This window comes from Corvus cornix, chromosome 11 (genome assembly GCF_000738735.6).
Source record: "Corvus cornix cornix isolate S_Up_H32 chromosome 11, ASM73873v5, whole genome shotgun sequence".
NCBI classification, from domain to species: Eukaryota; Metazoa; Chordata; class Aves; order Passeriformes; family Corvidae; genus Corvus; species Corvus cornix.
The window spans coordinates 19,940,933-19,955,788 of record NC_046341.1 but is presented as its reverse complement, the minus strand read 5'-3'; the positions used below and the strand labels follow the sequence as shown (position 1 = coordinate 19,955,788).

Here is a 14,856-nt window from a genome sequence, read left to right as displayed (position 1 = left end):
AAGGGCTCCATACTGAGCCCCACTCTGCACTTCTTGGGAGGGAGCAGGGAAATTCTTAATTTGCATATATTCAGGATATATAATTCTCCAGATTTAGCTGGCCTGAGAACATCTCATATATCTTGCTCGTGCATTCAGTGTCAGTCTTATAATAATTTATTTGCTAATTTTCCATCAAATCTGTGTATTATTGAGGTTATTGCCTGAAGACAATGTCCAATTAGCAAATTTTGTCACTTACCCATGCTGGCATTTAGGGTGTAAATCAATGATTAAGCAAGGCCTCTGCTCAAGACAGGTTAAGTGGGGTGAAGGCCAGACATGTTCCTAACCAGTGAGTGTTGGTGGCTGTGAAAGCACAGCACAGTTGAGGGCAGGATCCCCATCTGGAGTGGTGTCGGTTCTTTTGGGACAGCACAGCCTCCTGGCAGCTGTCCTGCACCACTGCAGTTGCATTCATCCTGACTTAAGTGTCTCCCAGATCTCTCCATGCCACTGTCACTCTGTGCTGCTCACCCACCCAGCAGCTGTGCAGTGTCTGGTCCCTCTTCAATCCCTCCCTCATCTCCCACACGCTCTTCCAGGCACAGTGAAGGACATAGGGGCACATTTCAGCCTCTGTAAGACCCCACTCTTCCCACCCAGGTCAGCTGTTTGTGGGGTGACACCAGGCCTTGACAGTCCCAGGCTGGGGACTGTCGTGTTACCCAAAGGCAGTTTCAGAGTCAGATCCAGCACCCCACGTTCCAGCAAAGTGCTACAAAATATGCCTGCATGTGAGCTGCAGCACAAAGCTCATTAATTTTAATAGCTATTGTGAACTTAACCCATACACAGACTTTTAAGCAAAGCACCTGAAGAGGCAGGAGCAAGTGTTTTCCCTGCACATTAGGAATGCTCTGAGAGGCAGATTCTAGGCATGGTGCAGGAGTGGTAGCTCTGCAGCTCTCAGTGTGGTAGCTCTGCAGCGAGGGTGAGCCTGCCAGGGCTCCCTGGGGCTCTGCCCTCTGTCAGCAATTGGGTGTATGCTGTAGATGAGAACAAGTAAAGGAGCCAAAACCCAGAGGTTTTGGTTATATGCAGTGCCTTTTCTGAATTAACATATGAATTCTCATAGAGATTAACATAGTTTTTGGATTCATATCATGCACCTGAGATTTAGAGATAAATCTTTTGAGTTTTTCTTATCTGGCCCTTGACTGAGCACATATTTCTCTGGTTTCTAAGGGAACTTTGACCAGCAGAAACCATAAGATAAAAACCCAAAGGAGGGCCTTTCCCCCTTCCCATCCTCTGTCTCCCCCCAGTCTGTCTGTGGATGTTGTACTTAGTAAAGCAGAAGTTGGAGCAAGCAAAGGGTCTCCCTTTGCCAGGCTGCTGTATCAGGTGGTGTAAGATGAACCTGTCTGTCCCCATCTGCAGAGCTGGTTCTGTACGGGTGCTACATGGCCAAGGTCACACAAGTCCTTGCAGCACTTTGATAAGCTCTAGGAAAGGTGTGAAGTGTTTGTTCCTACAGGCGTTGTGTCCTACAGCACCGTGTGTTGCTGCTTGGAAACATCCAGCACAGCTCCTGGACACATCCAGCACAGCTCCTGAACAGGGGGAGGACTGGCCAGAGCTGCTACAGCTTGAGCTGCACCATTCCCAGGTGCCAGAGGAGGAGCACATGGCTTGGTCTCTATGGAAAATAAAAATAATCTGTAATAGGGATGTAATTACAACTGGGCATGATGATGTTAGATACCCTGTCTCTATCTGTCACTAACTGGAAAAAGTCCTGGATGCAGTGTCTGTCAGAGCCCATGGGAGAAGCACACTGTTATCGCAGATTTCTGTGTGTTCCCTGTGTTGTTGCACAGCTGGAGCAGTAGCTTTGGTCGTAAAGGAGAATAATCCCTGTAACCCTAACCCTGCTTCCCATTGACTTAGGGAGATGGGAAGGAGGGAATTTATATGAAAACTGATTCTTCAGACCTGTATGTGTCCACCTCTCCAGGATCTCCTACTAACTGGCATGTAGGGAGCCACAGCAGAGCTGAGCTGTCTGCTGTGATAAAGGTGTTTGCTCCTTCCTGGACTTGATAACCACTACCTTGCCCAGCCACAGACTGGGACCTGCCCACAGGCTCTGGAGAGGAAAGCAGAGTTTAGCCTTTGGGAGTGCAAATCTTACTGTAATTGGGTGCTGAGATTGGGTCCTGTTGGTGAATGAATTATTTGTGTGTTTACTTGGAAAAGTTGAAATGTTCAAGAAAATACTGCCTGGCTGGTCTCCAATGAACATTTTTTCAGAAACTGTTTTTTCTCTGTGTACATTTCCAGCCTGGGTTGTGTGGAGTTCTAGGCATAAGTGGGTGTTACGGTGACTAGGAAGGGGCAGACCAAACTCCTTATGTGGAGGAGCAGACAACAAATCAATATTCAGATGACTTAGAGAAGTAACATGGTTGTGGTGCTGTGCCTGGCACAGGTTGTTCAAAAATTTGAGAAAACTGCACAGTCCTACCCAGATAGCAGCTTCCTTGCCTCAGCTAGTCAAAAGGAAGGGCAGGCCTGTCCATGCAGCTGGTGCAGCCAGGCTGTGAGCAGGAGGGATGTCATTGTGGCCCCTGAGAGCAGTCCAAAAGATGAACATTGGATGGTGTGTCCAGTACCTCTGGTGCAAACCCCAGCTGACCTTGCCCTCTTTTCTGCTCTTCCCTTTCATGTTCTGCAATGACAATGTGACTGTAGCTGAGTTACACTGACCACATTAGTAATTCCCACCCTTCATACTTAGAACAGGTTGAAAACTAGTCTGGTTTACTAAAAAACACAAAGAGAAGCCAGCAGACAAGGAGACCAAAATTTCAACTTTTTTTTCATTTAGCACTCTGTATTTATATCAGTTTCTGAGGTTAGTTGGTCAAGTTTGGTTTGTCATTTTTTTTGCTTCTACTTTTGGTTACCACTTACCTGACAGGGCACTTTGGTACCAGCAGCATAATTTAAGTATTTTTCAGCAGTCAGTTTCGGGATGGTAAGAGGAAAAGCATTAGCAGTGTGTTGTGAGAAACCATTCCCACAGGATGCTGTAGAAGTAACTGTCTGTTCCTTTTAGTTGCTGCAAATGGAGGCTCTTTCCTGCTCAACAGTGTGGTATAAAGTACTGTAAAGATGCTGTACTATGAAGTGTAGCATCTTTACACTTAGAACAAAGGGGGATCTCCTTTATTGATTGCTGCTTCATGTGCTGTGCATCCAGCTCCCTCATGGCATGCAGAGGAGTTATGTAAAGATGCAGGTTCAGTAGCTTTGTGCTGGAAATGGTGTCCCGAGGTCACAGCTCACCACCGCACCACTGGAGCTGACGAGGCGTTACCCCTTCATAGCTGGTCTTTGAACACACATCACTGGTGTTTGTCTTTTGATTCATAAACTTTGGATTTATAAGACCCTGCAGTGGCAAGTAGACCTAGTCTGCTTAGGGGGATATTTCATGAACTACATAGGAAGTTTATAAAACAGGCTCCCTAGATTATGAAGAAAGGGGGTATCTGTTTTGTAAGGAACATGTTATGAAATGAATTTGTCTCTAGGCCTAACTTAATTATTTTAATGATCCCACTGGTGGTTGTCGTAGGTGTCATTCTGTGTGCATATTGTGACCTACATGCTTGCGATCATTTGTGAAATCTAAAGATTTAAAAATACATTGGACCTTATTATTATTTCCTTGCCTCCTTCCACTGAAATAAATGGAGGTGGTTTGGATATTGGTATGTTGGGCCAGGTCTCTCTTCCAGTGAAGTCAATGAGAGTTTTACTGTAAGCTTAAATGAAAAGAAAATGAGCCTTATTGTTTTAGAAAATGAGCCTAATACTAGACCTGGCCACAATAATCCTTAGTGTAACCCTGTTGTCCTCTGTGGAGTTACACCAGGGATTGATCTGGTGTGCTGCGTGGTGAGGAGTTACAAGAACCTGAGCACTGCACTAAGATGCTTCTGCTGGGTGTCCACAGTGCTCAGTCTCAAAGACATCTGAGGGTGTAAAATCAACAGTCAGATGAAGACAAAGTGTCCTGCCCATGTGGGTGCATGCACAAACCTCTCCTGGCCTTCCCAAAGACATGACTCTGCTGGTTTTGAAGGAGTTGCTTTAAATTTTTATCTGTATAACTGAAATCAGAATTAATCTATTAATGGGTTAATGAAATCTTTAAGAACAAAGTGCATATTTAAATAGAAGAAATATGCAGGCATGCAAACACAGGATTCATATGTGAGAGCAGAAGGGAAGCTGGATCTCTGGAGCACAGAGTAACAAGCTGGTATGGAGGATGCCGGGCAGGAGCTGATGCAGGCTGTGCCCCATGCTGCTGTTACCCTCATGAGCTTTGCTAAGTTTTTGTTATGTGAAATGTAATAAATTGATGAGCATAGCTAGGCCTTGCAGTACCTCAGCTTGTTCCCATGTGCTGTTCTGACATTAAATGCATAATCTGATGACAGGAACAGGTATTGTCAGTCACTCTCATCGCTGGTATAACTCCAGTGATACACCAGGTTGGTGGCTTTCCCAACCTGAACTTGTAGATGGGAGAAGCTGCAGAGCTGGAATTAAACTCCAGAGTTACAAACTCACATCTCTCTGCTGTGTCCACCAAACTGACTAATCCTTCATCTCAGCTGCTGTGATTAGCATGTACTTCAGTCTTTTTGATGCTTAAAAATGAAATGACATCTGTAAAAACTTTACAGGGGTTTGTTTTTACCTGACTTGCTCTCACTTGAAACTCTGCCAGGCAGGGCAGCTCTTAGCTTCACAAGTGTGCCTGACTGGTTCCTTCCTGATGCAGGCACTGACAGCTGCCTGCCTGTCAGAGCTGGGCACCAGCACACAGAGGAAGAGCAGAGGAATTTGGTGTTCACCTGTACTGTGTTAAATTGACTCTACTGCAGTATGGTATGTGCTCAAAGGCTAAAATTGCTGCTTTTTTATCTGCTGAGGATCACATAAAGCAAAACCTGGGAGGAGTCCTGCACATGGATGTTGGGAAGTTATTATGCAGCATTTGCACCGTTCCTCTTGGCCAGACTCAGAAGGAATCAGTTGGCAAGCACTGGAAACTGAGATTTGCACCATAAAGCTGAAACACTGAAGGAATCCCAGTCCAAAGGGCAGGCTCCCGTTCCGCCTCCCTCCTAATGGAGTGCAGATGCTACCAGTGCTGCAGGTAATCCACTTAGACCTGGGAGACGCTTTTGCAGCAGCAAATCTCTCTCTTGAGAAAGCAGACAATGAAAACCGGGGACTCCTTAACCTCTTTGGTGTCATACTGCGTTAGGCCAGCGATTTGTACCAGTGCAATTTACACCAAAGGCTGCAGCTTTGGCATTTGGGGAGCGTGGTGTGCAGACTGCTGCCTGAACTCTGCCCTGACGAAACTCACATACAGTTCCATGGGCAAATTTGGCTAGTGGAACTCCATGGGAACTAGTACATGACAGTAGAGAAACTGGGTCCTCTGCTTGTGCCAGGGTTGTGTGGGAGGGAATGAGGGCTGAGTTTGGGCCAGTGGTACATAACGCTGCTGTTGAATGAGGAAAAATATTCAGTAACTGCTTTGTAATCCTACAGCGGGGGGGAAGTACAGCTTGCAGTTAAGACCAGTTTCAAACATATTTCTTCTTTGTTTCTCATCCAGTTGTATTCTGTTTGCAGGCACGAGGGTTAAAATGGGGGCTTGCTTCTGCTTCCAGTTAAATCAGAGGTTGTTTTGGCCTTGACTTCACTGGAACCAGAATCAAACCCATGACCAGAGTACTGTATTTAAGAACGAATTTCTCACAGTCACATAAGAAAGTCAGGTTCAGCTTTCAGTAGCTCATCAGAACTCAACAGTTAACAGTTTACATATTATTTTAAAGTTTTTGATGAGCTTAATTCTGTAGGGCAAGTGTCCTTTGTGCAGCAGGTGTATTGCTGTCTCCTTCCCAGGTGTGGGTTCCTTCTCTATAGCCCCTAGACAGGGGCTCCTCCTTTTTTTGGGAACTTGGCTGTGGAGGTGGGCTCTTCCAGCAGACATGGTGGTGGTGCGTTGCTTCCTGTCTGTCCCTGCTCTCCAGCTGCAGAAGTGGAAAACCTGCTGGAAATTCCTCTTTGTTTCTGCTCATCTGCCAGTGGTTCAGGCTCACCAGCAAAAAACTTACACAAGTCTTCCTACCCAGTGTGGCTCTGTAGGCTTTGGGGATTGTTTTACCTTCAAAATAGCTTTTTAACAAGTCATTCTTGATGTGTTCAGTTTCTTTAAATGAACAGCCAGGAAAAATACATTGGGTACAGCTTAATCAAATGTAAGAATAAACAAGAGAACAAACATTATTTGTTCATCATTTGAAGCGTGGTAATAAAATATGGATAGAGAGAGCTGGATGCAACTTCCCAATCACACACATGCTTGTAGAGAAACAGGACCAGTGACAGTCTCCTGTAACTTCCTGCAGTGTCCTCGTTCCAGAGCAGGTGCTGATGTGAGCTCTGCTGGAGGTGTGCAGTACTGTAATGCAGCAGTTTTACATTCTGGGACTGGGCAAAATCGGTGTAGTGTTCTCAGTGGAGGACAGAAGGATGGGCTGCAGGAAAAGCAAATGGAGCAAGGATTTAAGACAAGGTGGGTTCTTTCTGAATTATTGTCAACACCAGGAGAGCTGTACCAGTTCAGTGGATCAGCATACCAAGGAAATGGCCGAGCAGCATGGGCAGCTGCTTGTAAGCAGAAAGCTAATTTACCAGTGCCCAGAGAGACTGGAATCGTTCCTTTTCACAGTACTGGGTAGTGTCCCAGTGCAGCACTGGGCCAGTGTGGGCACCAAGGGTCACTGGGTGTCCCTGCTCAGCCCAGGCCATGCAGAGCTGCAGAGTCCTGGGCAGCCTGTGTCTGGGAACTATTTCCTGTGAATCTGGAAATAAAAGAGAAATCACAGGAAAAAACTGCTCAGCTTTCATATGTCTGGGATTAGAAATTAACAGGCTGTGACTCCAGCAGGTTAGACATTCTAGCTGTTCATGTGAGCAGTGTGTACCAAAGCCAATGTGTTGGTTGTCACCATTTGTGCTTTATAAAAGGTTGTGAAGCCCTTGAGTCAATGACATCCCTCTTTCGCCTACTGAAACATCCTGGTTTCACAGCACCCACACATGCAAAAGATGTGGAAGGCCAGACTCACAACCTGAAAGGGAAATTAGTTCCATTTGAAATTTTCCCTGCCTTCACTGAGTCTCAGTGGGAGTTTCACTCTTGACTTCAACGAGCAAGGATTTAGCCCATTTATATTATAATATAACTAGTGCCTGCATGTTTTCAACTTCCCAGCATGCCCAGTTGTACTGGGGTGCTGGTAATGCAAGTAATGTCCACATTTGGTCAGATTGAAAATCGTAGTGAAATACTCAGTTATCCTCCACTGGAAGTTACAGAAAGAAGGTGAGCAGCAAGAGAGCTGGCGTTTGGTGCAGCCCTGCTCTCACCAGGGCCCTCCTAGCTCCCTGATCAGGGGAAAGGGGTGGTTAAAGGAATAGCAAGAAAAGACTTGTACAGACAGGAATGTTTTATTTGAATTGTGTATCTTCTCATGTATTAATTTTCTTGAGTGTCTGCAGCTCGTACAGAGTTTGAGCTGCAGTGAAGTTCTTGCGTGATTGGGACCTGTGGAAAAGCAGGGAACACTTTGGGAAACTAAGATGCTAGTTTTGAATTTTGGTTGAAATTAAAGAATTTTCTTCTGAGTTGATTTTCATGACCAATATTTAGTGTAAATTATGTGTTGAGAAAACATGAGGCCCAGAACCCTCACAGGCCTCAAATCAGAGCAGCAGGAACAATGGCATAATAGAAACAGGATACAATATAAATTTATAGTAATGTTTTTAATCTTCACCAACTATTTAGGCAAAAGATCAGTTAGAATGAAGTAAAAGGCACAAGGAGAGAAAAAATAACCTGAATGTTATATTGGAAAAAAACAATAGTATCAGAAATCCAGCTTACATGCTTCTTTAACTTCAAGTGTAAGTCCACAGTTTAAAGCAAAGAGAGGAATTCCCAGATAGATGGGTGTTACCTACAGTGTAGTAACAGTAGGTAACTTCTGTGTAGTTACTGGATCTCGGCATATTTCACAGAAAGAATAATATTTAGCTCCTACCCTAAACATATTCTGTGTTTTGAAGGCTCATAGTGTATTGTAATATTATTTGGTTACTTCTATTAAAAATATGCAAGTCGGCCGGACTGCTGTTCTCACTCTCCCCAAATAGTGCTTGTTAGGAGCAGGGGTGGCAGAACTGGCCTGTCTTGCACTACAGTAGCAGCAACCTCTCTGCTTGGATTGGGATGCTGTGGGTCCTCACACCTGACATGGTCAGAGCCCTGTTCTGGTCATGGTTACTCCAGAGCAGCTCAGCCAGACCAAGCAATGGGAATCGTATGGTTTAGCATCACAAATCATGGGAGGCTCTTTGTCAATGGCCCTGGTGCAAAAGATGTACAGGCCATGTCAGTGGCAGCTTCTAGAAGTGAGAACTTTCTAATGAAGAAATGCAAACTGTAGCTGTATTTGAAAGTTACGTTTTTTCCCTTGTTAAGCACAGCAAATGCTTTTCATGACTGATGAGTTAAATAGATGTGGTGGGATGCTGATGTGTGTGTAGCAAAAGGGTTCTGTCCTCTGTGTGTGTCTCTGCTTCCCTTACCTATGGATGTAGTGATGTGCCAAATTAAATGAAAGGATTCGTGATACAGCAATTAACATACTCGAACTGTTTGTTTAGTGAAGTATTTTAATAGCTGTTAACACACCAAAATAGGCAAACTCTTGAAAAAGGCAAATTGGAATCATTAGCCTGATGAGGGGTGTACTTCCACCATTACTCGTGGCTCAGCAGCACTTTGCTCCTGTTGGTCACGCACAAGGCACGTGGCAGCAGCCAGGAGAAACTGGCTGCTGAGAAACTGGGGATAAGTGACCAGTGCTCATGGGCCTAATCCCAGTGAGGTGAAGGGTTTAGGGTTAATGAAAAGCTTGGAAAGGAAAGCTTATGGGTATCTCAATTCCCTTAGTATTTGGTCTGCTCATGGTAATTGTTTGACCACTCCTCCTCCTCCCTGTTGGGATGTGTGGCTGAAGGGATGCAGGGTCAGAGTGGCTCTTGACTATGAAGAGAATTTTTCATTCAGGAGAAGACACAGGCTTCTCTGCCTGGGTTTAGTGTTTCCACTTCCTTGTTTTACCTGCTAATTTATGTCGAGTTGATACTGTTTCTACAAATTAAGAGATCTGTGTAGTGCATCAAAATATGAATACACACACATTTCCAGGAAATTATGTATCAAAGTCATCTGCTAAAGTGTCTTAAATGTGGAGATAGGCTATTAACACAAGCATCTCTCACCCTTACCATGAATACTTGGTGGTATTTCAAAAATAATAGGTAATTTCCACTTCAGTGGATTTTATTACCTGTTGCTCCAGTGGACTTTAATTGATAGTAACACTGAACAGAAAACACAATTGTCCATGGCTTTCTTTTAACTACAAAATCCATTATATACCTAATTTTGCTTTTTTAGTGGTGGCATAGAAAGAAGAAAGAAAATCCTTCCAGAGCTTCCTAAAAATAATTCTGCATGGTAGATTATAATGTTCTTTATGGATTATTGACTTTTAAAAATACATGTTGATACTATATAGACTAGCTCTGATCTGTTACAAAAATAGATATTGTAGTCTGAACAGCAAAATATGAAGTATTAAATCTAGGTAATAGGTCCTGCAGTTCCTTCAGGTGCTTAATGGTTGATGAGTGTAATATCCTTCAGAAGCACGGCAAAGTGAGCATATGGCTCAAAAAACTCCTATGGCATTCCAGGATCAGCACTGGGAGGCAGGAACAGGAAGTTATAGGAACTGGAGATGGATAAACATGTTATCTTGTGAGTTACTCCTTGTAGTGAGTTGACCCTGGCTGGTCTCCAGGTACCACCAGAGCTGCTCTCTCACCCCCTCCACAGCTGGACAGGGGAGAGAAAATACGATGAAGGTTCATGAGTTAAAGAGCAGGAGAGATCACTCAGGATCATCACAGGCAAAACAGGCTGGAATTAGAGATATTAATTGGGTTTATTTGTAACAAAATCAGGATAATGAGAAGTAAAATAAACCCTTAAAAACACCTTCACCCTACACCCCCTCCTTCCCAGCTCTATCTCCTCCCCTGATGGCCCAGGGAGACAGGGAATGAGAGTTTTGGTCAGTTCATTCCCCATGGGGAATGAACTCCCCTGCTGCTCAGGGAGAGGAGTTGTTCCCCTGCAGTGCTGTGGGGTCCCCCCTGTGGGAGAGTTCTCCAGGAACTTCTCTGATGTATCTCCATCTCATGAGCACCAGCTCTCTGTGAACTGCTGCAGTATGAATTTTCCCCACGGGCCCACAGTCCTCCCCAAACTGCTGCGGCGTGGGTCACTCTGCCATGGGGTGCAGTCCTCCAAGGCCAGGCTGCTCCAGCCTGCACCAGGGCTCCCACTGGATCACAGCCTCCTCCAGGCATCCGCCTGCTCTGGCGTGGGCACCTCCCCCATGGGCTGCGGGTGGATCTCTGCATCCCCCGTGGATCCCCAGGGGCTGCGGGTGGATCTCTGCATCCCCCGTGGATCCCCAGGGGCTGCGGGTGGATCTCTGCCTCCTCCGTGGATCCCCAGGGGCTGCGGGTGGATCTCTGCATCCCCCGTGGATCCCCAGGGGCTGCGGGTGGATCTCTGCATCCCCCGGGGATCTCTGCATCCCCTGTGGGTCCCCAGGAGCTGTGGGTGGCTCTCTGCATTCCCCTGTGGATCCCCGTGGGCTGCGGGTGGATCTCTGCATTCCCCATGGATCCCCAGGGACTGCAGGGTCACAGCTGCTTCACCTTGGGCTGCTTCACCATGGCCTGCAGAGGAATCCCAGCTCTGGTGCCTGGAGCACCTTGTCCCCCTCCTTCTGCACTGCCCTTGGTGTCTGCAGAGTTGTTCTTCTCACATGTTCTCACCCTGCTCTTCTCTGGCCACAATTACAACTATGCAGTAACTTTTTTTCTTTCTTCTTCTTAAATCTGTTATTGCAGAGGCATTACCACCATTTCTAATTGGCCCAGCCTTGGCCAGTGGTGCATCTGTCTTTGGAGCTGCCAGGGGTTGGCTCTGCCAGACACAGAGGAAGCTTCTGGCAGCTTCTTGCAGAAGCCACCTCTGTAGCCCCTCTGCTACTTAAGCTTGGCCATGCCAACCCAAAACACTCCTCCGCCCTTCTGCTGAGATTGGACCGTACTGCTTGATGCTCTTGTTAAAAATGGAGGCTTTAGTATCTCTGTTTGTTTCTCACAGGCCCGTTTTGTTTTGAACATCTGTGGTAGCTCACTTGTGCCATCAGGGACGGATCTGGGGCTGAGTGATGCCAGGCAGTGCCTGTAGACACTGGTACCTGAGGCAGCCTTGCTGAAGGGTAGCTGTTTGCCCCAGCCATGTGGGAGTATTAGGAGAAGGAGACAGTGGTCAGGATGTCTGGAGCACGTGGAGTGGTGGGTGACCTGTGTGACACCACAGGCTTGATGCCTGCACTGCACTTGGGACTGGAAGCTGGTACCTGATCCAGTACCTACTTTTGCCAGAAACTCCTTTTGGGGGCACCTCTCTGTGCCTTCAGGCACACGTGGCTCTTGGATGTCATGGTTTGCAGAGCAGCAGTTTATACCCAAAGTTCAAGACTCAGACTCTCACACACAGCTTTTCCTCATCACTGTCCAAACAAAAGATGCTTAAAATTCTCCCCAGCTGAAACACCCTCCAAGCCAAGCAGATGCCTGCAGCAGTCTTAGGTGGTGAAGATGTTGTCTTTGATTAAAGTGAAGAGCTGCAGGGGCAAAGCCTCACAGGGTTTCTGCAGTGTAGGACAGCCAGGTTGGGTGGGCACCGACCGTGCTGCAGCTCCTGCCTCTCTTCAGTGCTTTCTTCTCTCAGCTGGAGAAGGGCTTAAAATCACTGCTCAGAGAACAGGGAGGGAAGGTGTGGTACAACCATTCAACTGTCACACTAATTGTAGCTGAAGTTTTAAACTGAGGCAGATCAGAAAACCTACTGCAGGCAGATGCAACTTTTAGCCACGTTCCTCGCAGTCCAGGGCGTGAGAGAGCTTGTGTGCTGGCAGAGGCAATGCCTTCACACCTCTCTCTTGTAACTAATGCCAGGCCAGAAGGTGGATGACACCCATCCACCGTGTTATCCCTGTCCTCCTCTGGCCAGCCTGGCCTGCTTTTCAGACAGGCTGAAAGGTGTTTTAAGGTACCTCCCTGGGGAAAGTTGCAGGTGCTTTCCCCATTATGGTTTGCTTTGCTGGGAACTTACGCACAAATCCAAACAGTTTTATAGAAATAATGGAAATAGGAAAAATGCTACTGGGAAGGTCTGACAGCACTGCCCACTCAACCTGTGCTGCTTCAGCTGGGGTGTGGCAGTGCCAGCAGAGAACTGGCTCCTAGCACGGGTGCTTCAGAGGCTTTCCACAGTCCTTTCCCAGCAGTTACTGCCTTGGGACAGGACAAGTAGCAGACTCCTGACAGACACAGCTATGCAGGCAGCAGTGCCAGACACGGTGTAAGGCCTGTCAAGCACCTCTGCTCCAATTCATGGCATTTTTTCTCTTCCAAGCAGATAACAGTATCTATCCTACCCACTCTGGGCAAATATTTAGGAGATAAGCAGCACTGTTTGTGCTCAGCAGCAATGACTGGACTCTGCTCATCTGCTGGGGATGCTTTGCTAGCGTGTCCCGCAGGGTAGTTTTAGGTCATGCTCAGTGTCCTGCCTCTAAACAATCCTTTCTTCCTCCCTGTGGCTTTTCCCACAGCCACCTTCTCCTTCTCCAGCTCCACAGCCAAGCCCAAATGCCAAGTACAGCTGACAGCCCCCATAAAGCACAGGGAGAGCTGCAGAGCTTGTGTTGGCTCCACTGTGCATTTGCACTGAGGACAGGAGGGCACACAGAGGGGGCAGGTTCAGCAGGGAGGACACTGGGTGCAGCACAGACCTGCCACATGTATGCAGGACCCACAGACAGGCATTTCTCCCTTCCTCCCCTGTCCTCCCATAATACTAGAAAAGAGACACGTTTTAATGACAGTTCACTGAAATGTGCATTCCCTGCTGATTTGACATTGGGCAGAAAAAGTGTCTACAAAATCAATTTTTAATAAATGTAAACAACTAAATTATGAATGACAAAAATATCACTGAACAGTTAAATATTAATCATGTAATTACTTAAATTAATACTTTTAGTGCAATATTGAGATGGAGAGTTCTGCTTATGCTGTGTCACTGTGCTGGCCAGACTGGTGCACAGGGGACGACGACCACAGTGGCCCCCACAGCAGAGTGACCTGAGGGCCTTAGGGCCTCATGGTGCCACAGCCCCAGTTGCTGGTTGTCCCACAGGTCGCACAATACTGGCTGCTCTTCTTAAGACCTCTGGAATCAGATTTATTAGCAAAGAACTTCTATCTCCTGTTCAAAGTAAAGCTGCCAAGAAAATGGCTAAACTGGCGCAAACCAGAAAGCAAACTGCCCCACCCCAAAAACTTTTCTGTCCCAAAGTGCCATGAAACTTCCCAACAGCTGTGTGTGATGTGCAGACCCACAGCTGTGCTCAGTGATGATCTTTGGGAAGACCAAAGGTGCTGTGGAGGGAGCTGGGGGTGCCAAAAGCCCTGGCTGCTTCTGAAATGGAGTTGGGAGAGTTGATGAAGGAGACGGTGTGTCGTGAACTCTGCTGTGGGGGCTGGACTTACTGCCCTGCAGGCCCCCTCTGTGCTCCTGCCTCAACAGGTGCTGCAGGGAGCCTGCAGGCTGGAAAATTGGTCCCCAGGATTCAGAGGGGTGGGCAGCCTTCTGTAGCAGCCTTCTGTAGGTACTTGCGGGCAGCACAAGTAGTTTCTTTCCTTGCCCAAGAAACTAAGAAAAGAATTTACTGGCACTCTTGTCCTTGTGGGTTGGCTGACTGTGTTGTTTGTTTTTAATCTAATAAAAGAAGATCTTAATATCATAGTAAAATTGGTACAAAGCTAGAAACTCTCCCCTCGGCATTTTGGCAAAACATTATTGAAAATGTAAAAGCCTTTAGCAGAAATAACAGAAGCACAAAGAAACAGTAGGAATGGGATCAACAGGTGGTGTTCTGGCTCTTGGGAGAGACAGAGAAGTGCATCCAGCCAGGGCTCGAGGTGCCAGGCTGGAGGCTGGACACCAGCCCGGCGGTGGCTCTGCAGCAGCGGTGGCCAAGGGCAGGGACCCTTCGAGGGCAGCCCTGCAGAGCAGTGACCAGACAGCTGGGAAGAGCACATTGTTGGGAGGGCAGGAGCACCTGAGGAGGGAGAACAGGCGGCTGGGAGGATCTGTGCACTGGGCAGATGGTGTGAGCATAGCGGGACCTGGCCAGGGCAACGGAGGCAATGGAAAGACATGCTTGGCATCCTTAGGCTTGCAACTGCTGCAGTTGATCCTGGCTCTGTCTGCTCCCTGTATGGAAATTAAATATTGGACACAGATTATACGAGTGTTTCTAAATTAGAAAGTGAAGCATCTCTTTCAAAAAGGTGGGAATGCTGAAGAAGTGTTCATTGTTCAGACTTGCCCTTTGCTGTAACATCCCAGTGCAGTTCTTCTTGCCTTGTCTCCTTTTCCCTGTGCCTCCTGCCTCCTCACAAGCATCACTGGAAGTACCATTCCTGTGTGCCATAAGCGGCTCCTGAAAATGGCATTAACTAATTTGTCCACCAGTACAG

The 14,856-nt window shown here is 46.9% G+C and overlaps 1 protein-coding gene across 6 annotated transcripts in view; it reads left to right on the top strand.

The window, feature by feature from the left end:
- The window catches only part of KCTD15 (potassium channel tetramerization domain containing 15), a 46,887-nt gene that overhangs the window by 11,660 nt on the left and 20,371 nt on the right, over positions 1–14,856 (top strand). Inside the window, exon 2 of one of the 6 annotated variants that reach the window (XM_039558115.1) lies at positions 4,995–5,221. The exons of the other annotated variants lie outside the window; for them this stretch is intronic. Coding sequence (XP_039414049.1) covers positions 5,193–5,221 — 29 coding nt within the window. The 5' untranslated portion in view covers positions 4,995–5,192. The remainder of the gene's footprint in view (positions 1–4,994; positions 5,222–14,856) is intronic. 6 annotated transcript variants of the gene reach the window in all.